The sequence below is a fragment of the Pseudorasbora parva genome, chromosome 22, assembly GCF_024679245.1.
Source record: "Pseudorasbora parva isolate DD20220531a chromosome 22, ASM2467924v1, whole genome shotgun sequence".
In the NCBI taxonomy this organism is placed as follows: domain Eukaryota; kingdom Metazoa; phylum Chordata; class Actinopteri; order Cypriniformes; family Gobionidae; genus Pseudorasbora; species Pseudorasbora parva.
In genome coordinates, this window is record NC_090193.1 from 25455064 (window position 1) to 25473356 (window position 18293).

At 42.3% G+C, this 18293-nt stretch overlaps 2 protein-coding genes across 4 annotated transcripts in view; one reads left to right on the top strand and one right to left on the bottom strand.

The window, feature by feature from the left end:
• dvl1b (dishevelled segment polarity protein 1b) overlaps positions 1–17960 on the bottom strand; it is a 43581-nt gene extending 25621 nt beyond the window's left edge. For 2 of the 3 annotated variants that reach the window (XM_067432333.1, XM_067432335.1), the window contains exon 1: positions 17522–17960. In XM_067432333.1, the coding sequence (XP_067288434.1) occupies positions 17522–17814 (293 nt within the window). In that variant the 5' untranslated portion in view covers positions 17815–17960. The remainder of the gene's footprint in view (positions 1–17521) is intronic. The other variant, XM_067432334.1, reaches the window with a different exon arrangement.
• Positions 753–5489, top strand: LOC137058845 (uncharacterized). Its single transcript, XM_067432350.1, has 2 exons — positions 753–1046; positions 1214–5489. Exon 2 carries the CDS (start codon positions 1254–1256, stop codon positions 5487–5489), a length of 4236 nt encoding a protein of 1411 aa, XP_067288451.1. The 5' UTR covers positions 753–1046; positions 1214–1253.
• Positions 17961–18293: the final 333 nt, after the last annotated feature.

Here is an 18293-nt window from a genome sequence, read left to right on the forward strand (position 1 = left end):
ATTGCCCTGATGCTTGAAATGAACATTTTCAAGCTATTTTCTTACAAATGGTGGACTTTGTATTTTGTGCTATTTTCTTGACGTTCTAATATATGATGCTCAACAATTTTTTAAATCAGAAATATTATTTTATTTTTACACTTTGTGATGTATAATTAAGGGAATTTTATTAATATCATATTAAGTCTTGTGAAACAGGAAGCCATGGCTGTACAATTTCCCCCTGTACTCATAATGATTTCTAGGGCTACCAGTAATTGTGGCAAACACATTTATTTCAAAAGGACGTTGAAAGGATAGATTTTTGAATTTTTATGATCCATCGAGCCAGCTTTCGCTCCCCATGTGCATCAATGAGCCTTGGCCGCCCATGACCACTGTTCCATTCTTGGACCACTTTTGATAGATACTGACCCCTGCAGACCGGGGCGCTGTTTTGGAGATGCTTTGACGCAGTAGTCTAGCCATCACAATTTTGCCCTTGTCAAACTCGTTCAAATCCTTATGCTTGTCCATTTTTCCTGCTTCTAACACAACAACTTTGAGGACAAAATGTATCCCAGTATAGGCATGCCTAATATATTCCACCCACTACAGATGCCGTGATGAAGAGATCATCAGTGTTTTTCATTTTGGTGTTTCACGTCATAATGTTATGCCTATATATATATATATATATATATATATATATATATATATATATATATATATATATATATATATATATATATATATATATATATTGTGACAAGTCTCCCGAGCTCTCATCAGCGTCGCCCTGGCAATTGATGGAAAACACCTGCACACGATCAGCACGGGCCGGATCGTCACAGCTGCAGGCCATCAGGCCCGGGCTTAAAAGCCTCGACTCTGGGACACCAGTTTGAGCACGATCTCCATGCAGCACTACGCTAACCTGTCTCTCTCTCTCTCACCCAGACTGCAGCCTGTGACGCTCCGGCCACCTCGCCGCACCCACGTCACCGCTAGCACCAGGGCACCCGGAAGAAGGACATTCACAGCGCACCTGCACCTAAACACATCACGTCTGTCAAGTTTCACACTAATAAATCCACCCTCTGGGGGCTTTGCACCAATTCCATTGTTGCGTGATCCTTCACCCTGCCACACTGGTGGAGAATGCGGGCAAGAGCGTGAAGGATCACCAACCACCCCCTGAACACTGACATTGTTTTTTTTCTCACCCCCGCAGTCAACTGGATCGGAGAAAAAGGCGGCGCTCCTCCCCCATCATGGATGACCTGCTAAAATGCCTTACCGAAGTGAGTCTGCGGCAGCAACAGATCACCGAGCATCTGGCGGCTCGCCAGCAAAAAGTTGAAGAGGAAGTCGCCGCTCTCCGCCTTGCCCCTGCCCAGCACGTTCCGCTGCCTGATCCGCGCGTCCGCGCCACCCAGATACTGCCAAAATTAACCGGCCATGACGACATCGAGCTATTCTTGCAGCTATTTGAGACCACGGCGGTTCGGGAGAACTGGGACCGGAGCGAATGGGCGCGGCTGCTGGGACCCCTGTTGACCGGTGAGGCACAACAAGCATACTTTTCGTTACCCACTGAAAGGGCTGATAATTATGATGCATTAAAGAGAGAAATCCTCGGACGCCTCGGGCTGTCGTCCATCTCAGCAGCCCAATTGTTTCACGATTGGGAGTACAGGCCTCGTCGCCCAGCCCGCGCCCAGGCCGCTGAACTCTCCAGACTGTCCCGACACTGGCTGCTCGAAGGAACATCCACCGCGGGTCAGGTAGCGGAGCGTGTCACGATCGACCGTCTGCTCCGAGCTCTCCCACCGCCCACGAGGAGGGCGGTGGGAATGACGAATCCAACCTCCATCAGCGAGCTCGTCGAAGCCATCGAGTTGGCGGAGGCGGCGATGCACCGCGACCCTGGGGAGCGAGCGCCGTCTTTCCCCCGGAGGGTGGTCCAGGAGCGACGCGCGCCGGAAGGTACCCAGCGCGCAGTACATAGGCCTGCGGCTCCCGGCCCCATCGACGAGCCGATGCCCACGGAGGAACCGGTCCCACCGGTACGTACATGGTTGGCTGGCTGTGTCGTCCATCAAGAACCGCCCCGCGGAGCCCCGCGATCGGAGGTGAAACTAAATGGGCGGCCAGTTCTGGCCCTTCTCGACTCGGGGAGCTCGGTCAGTCTCGTCCAGGCCGCCATCCTACCGCCCCAGAGGAACTCCAAGACCCAACTTCCGATCACCTGTGTACACGGCGACACTCGTTATGTCCCGGCCCGCCGAGTGACGATCTCCGCTGGCCCGGGCACCTGGCCGTTGGAAGTGGGAATTGTGAAGGACCTTCCCGTGGCCGTACTCCTCGGACGGGACTGGCCGGGCTTTGAAGAACTGCTGCAGACCTCCGCCCAGCCAGCCAGCCAGGCCGGGAGCCGCCCCCGAGAGCGGCGCGGTCGGAGAAGGAGGACGACCCAGGCCGCTCTGTTGGCGTCGGACAGCGGGAGAGATGGTGAGTCCCCCTCCCAAACTCCTAATGTCTTCTTTGATGTGTTCCAACAGGTCCAGGGGGGGGGCTCCTTCGCGAAGGCCCAGTTGGAGGATGACCGCCTCAAGAACTGCTGGACTCAGGTCCGGGCAGTCGATGGCCAGGACCATCATCCAGCGCCCCATCCTCTCCCGCATTTCATCGTTCGGAACGGCCTGTTGTACTGTGTCGCCCAGCGGAGGGGGGAGGTCAAAGAGCTCCTCGTGGTGCCGAGGACCAAGACAGAAATGATCATGGAACTCGCCCATGGCCATCCAATGGCCGGTCACCTGGGAGTCGCCAACACCATCCAGCGGATCCGGGACCGGTTCCACTGGCCAGGCTTGGATGGGGAAGTGAAGCGTTTCTGTCAGGCCTGTCCCACCTGCCAACGGACCGCACCACGAGCGCCTCCCCCCAGCCCGCTCATTCCGCTTCCCATCATCGGGGTACCTTTCGAGCGAATCGGAATGGACCTGGTGGGGCCGTTGCCTAAGTCTGCCCGGGGACACGAGCACATCCTGGTGATCGTCGACTACGCCACCCGGTATCCAGAGGCAGTTCCCCTGAGGAAGGCCACGGCCAAAAACATCGCCCACGAGCTGTTCCTCCTCTGCACCCGAGTCGGCATCCCGGCGGAGATACTGACGGACCAAGGGACCCCCTTTATGTCCCGGCTGATGGCTGACCTCTGCCGGCTGCTGCAGGTAAAGCAACTCCGCACCACGGTATACCACCCACAGACAGACGGCCTCGTAGAACGGTTTAATCAAACCTTGAAGCAGATGCTCCGGCGTGTGGCAGCGGAAGATAAGAGAGACTGGGACCTGATGCTCCCATACGTCCTGTTCGGCATCAGGGAAGTGCCTCAAGCATCCACGGGATTCACCCCATTCGAGTTGCTCTTTGGCCGTCAGCCGAGGGGTCTTCTGGACGTGGCCCGTGAGGCCTGGGAACAGCAGCAGCCGGCACCTCTCCGCTCCGCCATTGAACACGTGAGAGAGATGCGTGAGCGGATCGAGAAGGTCATGCCATTAGTCCGGGAACACCTCACCAAGGCGCAGCAGTCCCAACAACAAAGGTACGACCGGGCGGCCCAGCCACGAGAGTTTCAACCAGGGGATCGAGTCCTGGTGCTGGTCCCCACCTCCACGTGCAAGTTCCTCGCGACCTGGCAAGGCCCGTACACCGTCGTGGAACGAGTGGGGCCCGTCAACTATCGGCTGCGCCAGCCGGGTCGCCGGCGAGAAGAGCAGCTATATCACGTTAACCTGCTGAAGAGGTGGGTGGGGACCCGAGAACAGCTCGCCGCGTTGGCTTCCGTCGATCCCCTGGTTGTAGACGTCGGGGACCATCTGGCGGCCGCCCAGAAGACGGAGTTGAACCATCTGGTCCGTCAGTTCTCTGATGTGTTCTCCACCCGTCCCGGGCAGACCAACGTCATCCAGCACGACATCCGAACGCCACCAGGGGTCATCGTGAGGCAGCGGCCCTATCGGGTCCCAGAGGCTCGGAGACAGGCCATCGAGGATGAAATTTGTGAGATGCTCAAGTTAGGGGTAATCGAACCATCCCGCAGCGCCTGGTCCAGCCCAATCGTCATGGTACCGAAGCCGGATGGCACCCTCCGGTTCTGTAACGACTTCCGCCGGCTCAACGAGGTCTCGGAGTTCGATGGCTACCCGATGCCCCGTGTCGACGAGCTACTGGAACGTCTGGGGAGGGCCCGGTACATCACGACACTCGACCTCACCAAAGGATACTGGCAAGTCCCCCTCACGAACTCCGCTAAGGAGAAAACGGCGTTCTCTACTCCAAGTGGGCACTGGCAATACCGGACCCTCCCCTTCGGCCTCCACGGGGCACCGGCGACGTTCCAGAGGATGATGGACATCCTCCTGCGTCCTCACCAAGCCTACGCCGCCGCCTATCTCGACGACGTGGTCATCCACTCCGAGACCTGGCAGGACCACCTGGAGCGGCTCCGGAGGGTGCTCCTGGAACTCCGGCGGGCTGGGCTGACCGCCAACCCCCGGAAATGTCATCTGGCCCTCGCCGAGGCTCAGTACCTGGGGTTCCGGGTGGGTAGAGGGCTGATCCAGCCACAACAAAGAAAGGTCGACGCCATCCTGACAGCGCCCCGCCCGGAGACCAAGACCCAGGTACGAGCCTTTTTGGGGTTGGCGGGCTACTATCGCTGTTTTATCCCTAACTTCTCCTCCTTAGCATCTCCCCTGACAGACCTGACCAGGAAGGGGCAGCCGGAGAAGGTGAAGTGGGATGACGCGCTGGATAAGACCTTCCGGGCCATCAAGACCTCGCTGACCACGGAACCGGTCTTGAGGGCGCCCGACTTCAACTGCCCCTTCCTGCTGCAGACGGACGCCTCCGACACGGGCCTCGGAGCGGTCCTCTCCCAAGTCCAGGAGGGTGAGGAGCACCCCGTCACCTACATCAGCCGTAAGCTGACCCCAGCCGAAACCAGGTATGCGGCGGTGGAGAAGGAAGCCCTGGCCATTAAGTGGGCGGTCCTGGAGCTCCGCTACTACCTGCTGGGACGCCGCTTCACTCTGATGACGGATCACGCCCCGCTTCAGTGGATGGCCCGCGCTAAGGACACCAACGCCAGAGTGACGCGGTGGTTCCTGGCGCTCCAGGACTTCCACTTCACAGTGGAACATCGGGCCGGGACGGCCAATTCCAACGCCGACGGACTCTCCAGGCTGTGGTCAGCTTACGCAGGTCTGTCAGGGCGCACTCCCCGCCCACCCCTATGTTCCCCAATGTATGCCACTAACTGTCATTACAGGACCAGCGCGACGCTTAGGGGGGGGGAGTGTGACAAGTCTCCCGAGCTCTCATCAGCGTCGCCCTGGCAATTGATGGAAAACACCTGCACACGATCAGCACGGGCCGGATCGTCACAGCTGCAGGCCATCAGGCCCGGGCTTAAAAGCCTCGACTCTGGGACACCAGTTTGAGCACGATCTCCATGCAGCACTACGCTAACCTGTCTCTCTCTCTCTCACCCAGACTGCAGCCTGTGACGCTCCGGCCACCTCGCCGCACCCACGTCACCGCTAGCACCAGGGCACCCGGAAGAAGGACATTCACAGCGCACCTGCACCTAAACACATCACGTCTGTCAAGTTTCACACTAATAAATCCACCCTCTGGGGGCTTTGCACCAATTCCATTGTTGCGTGATCCTTCACCCTGCCACAATATATATATATATATATATATATATATATATATATATATATATATATATATATATATATATATATATATATATATATATATATATATATATATATATACATACATACATACATACATACATACATACATACATACATACATACATACATACATACATACATACATACATACATACATACATACATACATACATACATACATACATACATACATACATACATACATATATATATATATATATATATATATACATATATATATATATATATATATATATATATTTAAAAACATAAAATCTTTGGAATAAAAGAAAAACAATATTCCAATTAAATATATAATTAAATATATTATTATATAATTGTATATATAATTATATACAATCTTTTTATTTTATTCCAAAGCTGATGTTTGTAGTTTATATTTTGCATGAATTTCTCAAATTTGTATTATTGTCAAGTAAAATAAACGAGACAATTTTGATTATTGTCTAGTTTATTTTAGTCCCAATAGTCCAGGTGTTAGTAATCTGTACTTTATCTGTTTTTCAGAAAGCCATTTTTAAAACCATGATAAACTATTCTAGATTAAGGTCTACTCCAGTGTTGTATTTGTTAAACTACAGTGAACCAGCCTGAGAGAAAGAAAAAAAACACACTTTTTTAAGTTTCAGAATTTTTATTAATTTCATCAAATTAATGATATTATTATTCATTTATTTCTGCTATTTTTCCATGACATTTAAAAAGCTATGTCTTAAAAAGACGAAGATGAAATACACATGTGAGCCTTTACCAGCTCAAGCATCTGTATCTGAGTGAAGAAAGTGTGTTTTGTCTTTGAAAGGTGTGCATATATTTCAGTGAGAATGTTTGCGTCTGTTCAGATAATCTGTACTTTAAAAATTCTCCTTAACTCACAAGAGTCTCACAAGAGAGTAAATATATCAAAAACAACAGATACAGAATGAGTATTTTAACATCAATGAGAAATGTCTGTGATCTGACGGAGCTAATATGTTTTTATCTGTCTAGTCCTTTGATTCAGACTTTGTAGCCGCAAGTCAAAATGGCTTAATTACAAGTCTATAATTGACAGTATAACTCTTTGATTTTATGAGGATGGTGTTCCCAAGAGAAATGCTTAAAAAACATAAATATATTTAATTGGGGCACATTTTCAGAGTGATTACACTGTAACAATTATGACTGACTATTAAAAAATTAAAAAAAAACAGTATGCATTTCACACAGATTAAGCACACGCATGAAGAGAAATCAATTTACCATGGCAGTTTAAATTGAAAACAAATAATCACAAAATAGTCAGGGGGATCTCCCACTTGTTGACCAAATTAAAAAATGGAAATGGAAAACTTGCTTGTTAACTAATTTTACTGATTCACTAAAAAGCACCTACTCAAACTATTCACTCACAAATTAGATCACAATCAAGTTTTAGTCGATATGTGAAATAATTAAAAAAATAAAAAAAATAAAAATTACAACAAAAACGAAAATAAATTATCAGTAATTTTCCTGATTCGTGATTAATGACTACACAAAAGACTAAACATGAGTAAACAAAAACTTAACTGCTATTTATTAAATATAATTTGCTGTGGTTTTAGAGAGGGCGTAAATTATTATAAAAAATATTTACCAACTTTTAAATAATAGTTCAAAAAGTAAAATCTGTTAGATATAAATGTTATTTTAGTCCTTTATAATTTTTACAATAAACATCTAAATCTTTTTGGGGAAATAAACCCTTCAAATCTGCCGATTCAGTTTATGTTGTTATAAAGTCCATTTACTCCATAAAAGGATTTTTACACCTAACGCTTTCAGCTCTGTGATTGGTGGTCCAGTTTCCAAATTACAGAGAGCCAAGCTATAACAAGTCAATAACAGGCGAATTTCAAGTGACCAATTACATCGTTCCTTTTAATCGATGAGACTTGTTATCACTATGATTGCTTTCCGCCTGGAATTTTTTTTTTAATGACATTGCATTTTCGCAATGGAAACCGCAAGCAACAATAATGAGGAGGAAAATGTTTGCTAATTTATTATTTACGCCGTTTTCAAGATTAACATTTAAAGAAAAGCTGGAGAATGGAAAAGGAAGACCCACACCAGAGCTTCATTTTGAGCAGAAAGCCAAAACTGTTCAATTATAAGCGATACATCTGGAGGACAGCATCAATCAAGAGGCTAAAGCTTTACTCCTGGAATTGTTTGCAGTTGGGTACGTTTTTTTTAATCGAATAGGTTACGTGATGGCTACGGTTTTATGTTAAGCTTCAGTTGAGAAAACAGTTATTTTGAAGAATTAGTGAATTACAGCCAAATTTACTATCTGAGTACACATTTGCCCAAATCATAAGTTTAATACGGTCTGTTACACATATTTATTGGCTGTGCCAGTCTAATGATGTGATTTATTATCAACAGGAAGTTTTTTAATGTGAACAGGCAGTATTATAAGAGGCTTTAAGGCTGATTTTAGACTTAGTTTACCTTTTTCCAAAGAAAAAAGGGCCACGGTTTGCTACAGTAATAGAAAAGATTATTCTCTAGCAACGTTTTCATTAGCAACATTTTAATGAACTAATACCAACCATTACTATGAAAATGCAAAACAAATAAAAATTGAGAAACTTCATAAACTCTACTGTAAGTGAGCCGGTTTTCGGTCTCCTTCTGTCTCTAAGTCTGGAAACAGAGAAATGCCAGTCTCTCCTCACACGGTCTGGCCTCCCACTCCCCGTCTGCCACACTGAGGGCACCACAGCGAGGTTCAACTGGACACTGTATGTTTCCCCCCTTTACCCAGTTAACATACTGTACATTATCCCCATACACCCAAATCCAGCTACCCGCCAAAAAGTTCAGCCCAATCCATGCATAATCACTCTGGACATCTTGAACCTTATTCTCAGCCGTGTGCTGCTCCATAGCTGATGCCAGACTGGCCAAGTCCACATATCTGTCTCTACAGTGTGTCAAGGCCTGAATCCACGATTTGGGTTCCGACACCAGGATCATCGAGCGCACAATGGCCTCACAAAAGAAAGGGAGTAGATCTACACATCGCTCGTCGAACAGCTCGCCATCTTTTAAAGCTCCGCAAGCTTGATTGGCTGGTGAAATGGTTTTATTCATTACATTTAGATTATCCGGTTGTATTCTGTTCCAATACTGGATCATTAATTGGCCATGGCCATTAGCCGAAAACCAAGGTTTATTATACAACCCGATCCAAAAGTAAAGATTCTCCATGAAAGAGCTGTGTATGACATGGATGTATGACACCAGTGTAGTCAATTCTGCTTGGGTTTTCACCATGACTAGTTTCATGTTCAACAGGTCGCAATGAGTCTGAGCATCTTTCCAGGATTTATTTTCATTGACCAGCCTGAATTCAAGAATACCGTTAACTTGTCTGAAGCAGACAAAAGGGTGTTCTTCAAAGCAAGCACAGTCATGCCAGAATCCTTTCCAATCAATCACTGCACAAAATAAAACGCTATCCCACTGGGAGTATGTGACAGGCCCATTGTCCCCAATCCATCTCCAGGTATCTGTCAAATGAGTATCTTCTTTAACTGTAGCCAGACCAATCCAAGCCGAACTATTATCCAGCATAGCACGTATAACGTTGTTCTCCGCATCAGTACGTATAATCGCAAGACCAGCGTGATCCGTTTCACACTGTTGTTTCGCCTCCAGCCAAGTTTTCTTTTCTTTGACTAAGACCCAACCTCCGGAAGTCGTCTTACACACAAAGAATAGTTTAGTGCCACATGTTGTGGTATAAAACCAAAATCCCTCCTTGCTCATTGAGGCACACTCTCCATACCAGTTAAAATAACTGGATTTGGTCTCATCCACCCAGTACCAAGCTGAGAAAAACCTAAAAACTCCCATCCAAGAGAGTTGGCTGGCAGAACCGCTGAGATTCTTCAGCTCATTCTTATCAGAGGGTATAAACATTTCCCCAGAATTACTGAAGCAATACCCCCTGGCATCATACCAGAACATCTTCTTCTCCACATGGATGACTTCCTTCACTAATCCTGGAACGGGTCTATCGGCAGATGTATGGAGTGCCAGTAGCAGGAAGTTAAGAAGCCCGACCATCTCCATGGTGAGACAGACATCAACTGTTACAAGAACATGTTGTGTTAAACTAGACTTGAGATTCATTTGCATGATGTCATAGTTGGTATTTGACTAGAATGCTTTGAGCTACTTTGCAAAGATAAAATGCTTAACTTTCTAAACCGTACTAAAAGAAAAAAACATCCAGTCTTATAGATAACCTAAATTTATTTGCAAGGATTAAAAACACAAATAAACAATAACAGATTATATAACCATGCGGTTTATCACTTATATGACTAGTTAAAGGGATTATTCACCACAAATTCTGTCATAATTTACTCACCCTCAAGTTGTTCCAAACCTGTATAAATTGATATGGTAGTCAATGGGGGCCGAGATCTACTTGGTTACAAACATTCTTCCAAATCTTCCTTTGTGTACAAAGAAACAAAAAAAATATATACAGGTTTGGAACATCTTCAGTTTGAATAAATGATGAAAGACTTTTCTGAATTTTTAGGTGAACTATTTCTTTAAACTCATCTTTGTCTGTTTATAACTAATCTTTACTTTGCAATTGAAATTCTCCTCATCTCACGAGAAAGCCTTGTTACAATGAATAGACTACAAAACATTTGTCAAAATATAGTCTTTCCTTTTCTTTCATTTATTATGGTTCAACTATGCTCAGATTCTCATAATATAATCTATAAATAGCTAACCATATTAATCAAATTAATAAAAGTAATAAAAGTAAAAAAAAATAAAAAATAAACCTTGGATACTTCTCAAAATCTGCAGATGTCACTGGCCATGTAACGCATTTCACTTTATTATTCAGTGTCTCAAACCAGAAGAAATATTTGACATGTTACTGCTCATTTACTTCAAAACATTTAAGGGCTTTTCACAATTTGAATGCTTAACCCTGGGTCAATTTAAACCCCGAAAAACAGAATCCTGGGTCAATCATATTTCATGTTTCATACTGCTGATACTTTACCTCGGGTTATCAATTATAATTGTAGGTAACATTTCACATTGTACATTCCTAAACCTGGGATTCATTTTCTTATTTGCATATTTGGAGTGTCAACAATCCTGATTGGATAAATTCTACCCAGGGTTTGGAATGATGATCCCAGGATTAAGTGCTGTGTGAAAAGCTATTAAATTCAAATCATCAAATGTATGCAAACTGACCCACATTTGTTTTTTCGACCATTGAAAACGTGTGTAAAATTCAACAATTTGCACATGGAGCAACACGGGCACCCCTATATCTCTGAAATTGAACCACATGGTCTTAAAAAGAAGATACCAAAAGTTTAAGAATAAAAATGTGTGTTTATATGTGTGTACTGTGTGTAATTATTATGAATATAGTAATACAAACACATGCATGTATATATTTAAGAAAAATATGTTATATTTTTATAAATAAATACAAATATTTAATGCAATTAATCACAATACATTTTTCCCCAGCACTAAAAAGGATATTAAGAGTTACAGATAAACTTTGGGGAAAAAACATTAGAACATGAAAGTCATTTTTCTAATGTGTGAACTGTCACCATTGGCATATAATGCAACAATCCATTAAAAGTCCACAGATTTTCATTTTACCTACCTATATCTGTATAAAAAAAAATGGTGCTTCCATATTTCCAAAGAAATTGCTCCTATACTTATTAGTCATTTTCCTAAAAAAAAAAATCATTTTGACATTTTGTTAACAGTGGTGGTCAGGATTATTGGCACCCCTTATCAAAGATGGCTGTAAAAAATAAATCTGCATTGTTTATCCTTTTGATCATTAAAAAAAATAGCAAAGACCTAACCTTTCATTGAAGTAAAAGAAAGTAGAATAACATTATGTAGTAAATGCTTTTCTCCAAAACACTTTGGATACAATTATTGGCGCCCCTAAAATTTTTAATGAGCAAAATATCTCTGAAGTATAATCCCATTAATATTTATATTTTTTAGAACACCAGGGTGACTATGAGCATGAAATTGCCTAGCTATATTGTCTTGTTTCACAGGAGTATAAATATGATGAGCACAAAGACGAAATTCCCTTAATCATCAGCACAATGAATAAAATCAAAGAATATAGTTCTGATGTGCAGCATAAGATAACAGAGCTTTAGAAAATAGAAAGTGGCTGTAGGAATAAAAGTAAAGCATTGAAAATCCCCATTTCGACTATCAGGGCAATAATTAAGACGTTCCAATCAACTAAAGACGTTACGAATCTGCCAGGAACAATATGTGTGTATCGTCCTAATGCACGAGAGGAGAGTTTGAGTGGCCAAAGACTCTCCAAGGATCACAGATGGAGAATCGCAGAGATTAGTTGAGTCTTGAGGTCAGAAAGCCTAAAAAATAAAAAATAAAATAAAACAAACCCTACATCATCGCATGTTGTTTTTGGAGGGTTTCAAGAAAAATCCTTCTTGCTCATCCAGAAACAAACTCCAGCATATTCAGTTGTCAGACACGACTTGAACTTCACACAGGACCTTGTTTCTGTAGTCAGACAAAACAATAAAAAGAGCTTTTTGGCAGCAAACCCACCAGATGGGTTTGGTGCAATAAGGGATACACATTACCCCATGTCCACGGTTAAAAGTACAGCTGGGTCTATAATGTTGTGGGCCTATTTTTTTTTGCTTGAGGTCCTGGACATCTTGTTCAGATCCACGGAATCATTGATTTATACCAACAGATAAAAAATCAAAACCTCACAGCCTCTGCTAGAAATGTTATATTTGTTGGATCTTCCATCAGGATAATGATCCAAAACATCAAACTCAACACACAAATGTGTCACTAAACACAAAATGAAGCTTCTGGCATGACCGTCCCAGGTTCCTGACCTGAGAGAAGACACACCAACATGGATCTGGAAATATGAAGGATCTGGAGGGATTTTGTTTCAATGATCTCTTGTCAGGGGTTTTCCAAACTCACCAGGCATTATCGGAGAAGACTCAGAGCTATCCTGGCAAAGGGAGGTTGCAAAAAGTTTTTAATAAAAGTGTGCAAATAATTGTGGCCAATGTGTTTTGGAGAAAAGCATTTATTTCCTAATGTGATTTATCCCCCACTTTCAATTATTTTACTTCAATGAAAGGTTAGGGTCTTTGCAAAAAAAAAAAAAAAAAAAAGATAGATAGATAGATAGATAGATCAAAAGAATAACCAATTTATTTTAACAGCCATCTTTGAACATATTTCCCAGGGGTGCCAATAATTCTGACCACCACTGTTTATTTTGTTCTTCAGTTGTGTTGACATGCCATTTAATGACCCATTCAGATTTTTATCTAGAATTTATAAAGTTTATACATTCTAGATAAAAATAATATTTTTATTTTTATTTATTTTTCCGGAAGTTCATGTGGCAACAAGTATGCGATCAACAATCAACAATCAACACAATCATCTACATTACAAAGTTACAAAGGTACTGCATAGAAGGAATAAGTATTGACAGAAGGAATAGTATTTACCTAAGAAAACAGACTGCAGACTGTCAGTTCAGCTAATCTGTACTTTGCAATGAAAATTATCCTCAGCTCATGAAAAAGGAATGTTTTGTGATAAATAATACAAAGTACAGTAAACTTATCAGAAAATACAGAGATATGGGGAATTTAATGTTAATGTAGCAGCAGGAAGCTAAGATGCCCAAACTTTTGTATAAGATAAAAACTGATGGCACATAAACATTGCCACGTCTTAAAAGATTAAATAAATTTGCATGTAATAGTGACTTTGTTTAGGACATTTTCTTCAACTTTGTTGAAACAAATGGTATTCAAATAAGGGAGTCAATCAAAAACTCCACAAATTCAGATCTAAGATATCTGTAAAAGGAACCATTACTTAGGGAAACAACTCTCTTTCTCAATATTTTGAATTTGGATGGCAATACCAGTTTCAGTTTCATACCACACCTTTAAAGTGTGCTGTTAAAAATAAATATATTTTTTTTTAATAGATATATATTATTTTTAAAGCACTTATATTCATATATATATATATATATATATATATATATATATATATATATATATATATATATATATATATATATATATATATATATATATATATATATATATATATATACACACACACACACACACACACACACACACACACACATTTTTGATGAAAGCTGAGGCTTTTTAGGTTGGGTAGAATCTGCAATCTCTGACCCAGTTTGTTTGGTGGCTTCCATGACGCTGTGTTTTCCGCCAGTATCTGGCAACCTGTGGCGATGAAATACTATTGGACTAACTGGCAGCGTGTGGTATTAAACAGACCAAAACAAAAACAGACATTCTGACATCGAACACACATTTCAAAGTAGGAAAACTGGCCAGCATTGCTTTTCTGAGAAAATAGTGGGTGAATTTAGCATGTTTCCTATATATCTATTACCAAGAGATTCAGGAGGTCCCTCAAAGATGTGCGCGTTAGATACGCCAAAGACGGTGCTTCTGACCACCATCTCCTTGTCACCCATGTAAAGGTAAAACTTAGCGGAAATTGGACAGGGGAGTCACACCAGAGACAGAGATTCAACACAGCACTACTGAGGGATTTGACCAAAAGGGAGGAGTTTAAAATGACACTCAAGAACACATTTCAAGTTCTGCAAAAACCAATGGAAGAAGATGTAGACAATAAATAGAAGATGGTGAAGGAGGTGAAAAGCACAATCAAAAGGAGTTGATCTCAATAAACCAGAAAACCCAGTGAAAGACAAAGAAAGAAAATAGATAAATGATGAAGGACTGAAGCAAAGATGGGCTGAACTCTTTGAGGAGCTGCTAAACAGGCCAGCCCCACAGGACCCACCAGATATCCAACCAGCAGATAGAGACTTGCCAATAGACTGTAGTGCACCAACTAAGGAAGAAATCTGTAAAGCCATTACAAAATTGAAAACCAGCAAGGCATTAAGACCAGCAGAGGCATTAAAGGCTGACACAGAGACTAAAGATGCTTCATACCCTCTGCAATACAACAGAATGGAAAGAGGGTTACCTCATTAAGATACCAAAGAAAGGCAACCTGAGCTCCTGTTCTAACTAGGGATTATACTACTGTCCATCCCAGGGAAGGTTTTTAACAGGATTATACTGAAAAGGATGAAAGACATTGTCAACCCCAGGTACGAGACCAACAGGCTGGTTTTTGCAAAAATAGGTCATGCACGGACCAGATCACAACTCTGCGCATCATCCTGGAAAAGTCACTTGAGTGGAACTCATCCCTGTATGTCAATTTTCTGTACGTTTGATAGCGTGGACAGGGCATCACTTTGGAGGCTGCTTAGACATTACAGGGTGCCGGAGAAAATCACCAACATCATCAGGAACTGTGCAATCAGTCTTACTTCAGCGTGCCTGATTAATGGTTTCAAAAAGAAAACAATAATTAACCAGAGTCTGACATAAACTCTGCAAGAGAAGACATAATGAGTAATAATCAACCACTTATAAAACAGTTTGTAAGCTAATGCCCTTCTGTAAGCTAATGAGGATCTAATGGTGCATTCTGCTATAAACAGCCTGAGGCAAAATTCCTTGTAATGAATCTTTATCAGGCCACCGTCTAATACTGGTTTGAAGTTACATTAAACCAAAGACATTTCTATGAGTGCACATAAATGAAGCCAGATAGGTGATTGCAGCCACAGTTAAAGACTGGGACTGATAAAAGGCATCAAACTATACAATGCAATTCCAAGGGGATGTCTCCACAAATATGTACTTCAGGGGATTTCACTGTCCTACTTCAGCAGTCTTGACCTTCTCGACTGTAGCAGAAGGAGCTGAATGAAATATTCGAATGCTATACCGATTCACAATCTGATTTCTGACTTGTGATGCAGCCTGAATCATAATCACGCTGTTCGCTCGTTGACCAGAGAAGAACTGGCCCCTCGATTGAGCCTGGTTTCTCCCAAGATTTTTTTCTCCATTCTGTCACCTGATGGAGTTTGGGTTCCTTGCCACTTTCGCCTCTTATTTGCGGGACACGGCCTGGTTTCGCAGACAGGGCTGAGATTAAGCCAGGATTAGGCCTTAGTTCAGTAAGGGCATTTAAAGTCCTCATGAAATCAAAATCAACCCTATTTACTTTGTTAGCACATATTACAGGTCTTAGGGTGAACAATTAATCCACAGTTAATACACAGAAAAAAATAGTTTGTTGCGGTAATATTTCATCAAAATCTGGGAAATCTGAAGTTTGAAAATGCTTAACCACTCCCCTCCAACCTTTAGTCTGCTATGAGTGATCAATGAAGAGGAGCGCTGAGGTAAAACCCTGCCCTTATTCCGTTTCACTTTGAAATACGTCACAGCACTGAAGAAAACTCACTTGCTACTTCCAGTTCACTGGTACTTTAAGTAGCTTTTATAAACGTGCCTTATAATAAACATTACTCATCTCGAGATAAAACAATGGCGCTGATATACTTTATCCCAACGCATTTTAGTCTAGGACTAGGCTTAAGCCTTGTCTGTAAAATAGGGGTTAATATTCAACAATATATGATTGACTGCACTGACACTATTGGATGAGAAATTAACTGGATGATGACATCACTGCTTTCTGCAGAAATGCTTTATAGATTAAATTAACTAATTGAATAATTGATTATCTTTACAACATAACTGATTCAACATGGATTTTAGATGATTAATGAACTATTTTCTTTTAGCCTTTCCTGCTATCCCTGTAAAGCTGCTCTAAAACAATCTGTATTGTATAAAGTGCTGTATAAGTAAAGGTGACTTGAATGTATTGAATAATAAAAAAATATTTACTTATATAATGTTAAAATGTCATTTTTGACAATCTATTAATTTGATATTCAATTATTCACAGTACAAATATAATTATAAACTAATTTAAATGTAAGAAAACAATCTTCATATTCAGTTTGTACCTGCATTACAAAAAGGTCATGAGGTCAAACATTTCATTTTCAGAATCATCTCTTTCCAATGCCAATATGTTGCAAATGAAAATAATAATAAGAAAAACTATATGCATTATTTTTTTAATCATATTTGCGGAAAGTGCCAGCTGTTCATAGAGGATGACAATCACATCAGACAGCCCTGGCTAGAGCGGATGTTACTCATGGTCTGCTGGTCTTAGCTGGGTTAAGATGGTCTCCAAGTCTGACCAGCTGAAAATCACTACAACCAGACCGCAGGACAGCCGAGACCAAGCTGAGAGACCAGCAAACCATCTTATGATGAAAGCAATATTTCATAAGCTGACAGAAAACGAGTCAGAATCATGACATTGTTTGCCTGTTATTGACATGTGCGCATTATTGCTGGTTGGGTTTTCACTCAAAGGTCAAACTTAGGTTACAATGCAAACAAACCAGTTCAAAAAGCAAATCAGAGAAGCAAAGAGATGTATGTTGTGCTATGGCATATTGCACCGCTAAGAGCATGGCTGTATTCTGATGCTGGTCCCACAAAGGAGATGATACAGCCATCACACATGACAGGTGCCAATGATGACAAATCATCTCTGCCGCGATGACAGCTTCATTCGCACCACGGACTGAACACAATGAATGAATGAATGAATGAATGGATGAATACAATGACAATTCACATCATCTCACTTACCCAAAATCTTGATCCATAGATTTAAAGAAGAATTTGTAGCTGTTAACCGGTCGGTTGCTGAGGACATTTTTGAAATCTGCCAAAGTTACCTTCTCTGGAGCCACTGACAGTTTCACTAAATAGGGAGTTTCCTCCTCATCTATATGGTAAATGATTTTAGTCTCCGCCATGAGAATATGGTGGGAACAATTGCCGGAGAACGGCGCGTGTTCCTGATGCTGCCTATACAGACGTGCGGCGACAATAAATACAATGTCGACAATAATGGATGCTAAATTAATACAATCACGCATTTAGCGCGATTGAAGCTGTGAAGTAAGCGACTTTGTAACGCTAAGGATAAGAACACTGCCATTATGGAGGCCTGATAGATATCTATTGCAGCTCACTATGCGGAGCTTTTGCTGCCTGTGTTACTGAAACAGGAAGGAAAGGTTCACATCCTTGAGAGAATCAGTCTGGAATATCCGAGCCCTTCTCCTGCGCAGTGCTGCCACCGAGTGGTAGACAGAAGCAACGCACTCTGTGGAATGACTGCGATATCTACAGACATTAAGGTAACCTAGCTATTTATTTTGTTTGTTAGCATTTATATTCAGTTTAATTATCCGAATGTTTGACATTGCCAAATGTCTTATGATACGAGTAAAAAGTGGGCTAGATTATTTAAATATATCTAGTCAGTGACAGTGCAAGCTTATTTGTCTAAAATAAGTCTATTTTCAGCTTCAAAATCATGTTTTTTTTTGTTTGTTTGTTTTTGTCACCATTG

Bases quoted from the DNA above. Each gene is read 5' to 3' on its own strand.
- LOC137058845 (XM_067432350.1), top strand. From the start codon at position 1,254: ATGGATGACCTGCTAAAATGCCTTACCGAAGTGAGTCTGCGGCAGCAA.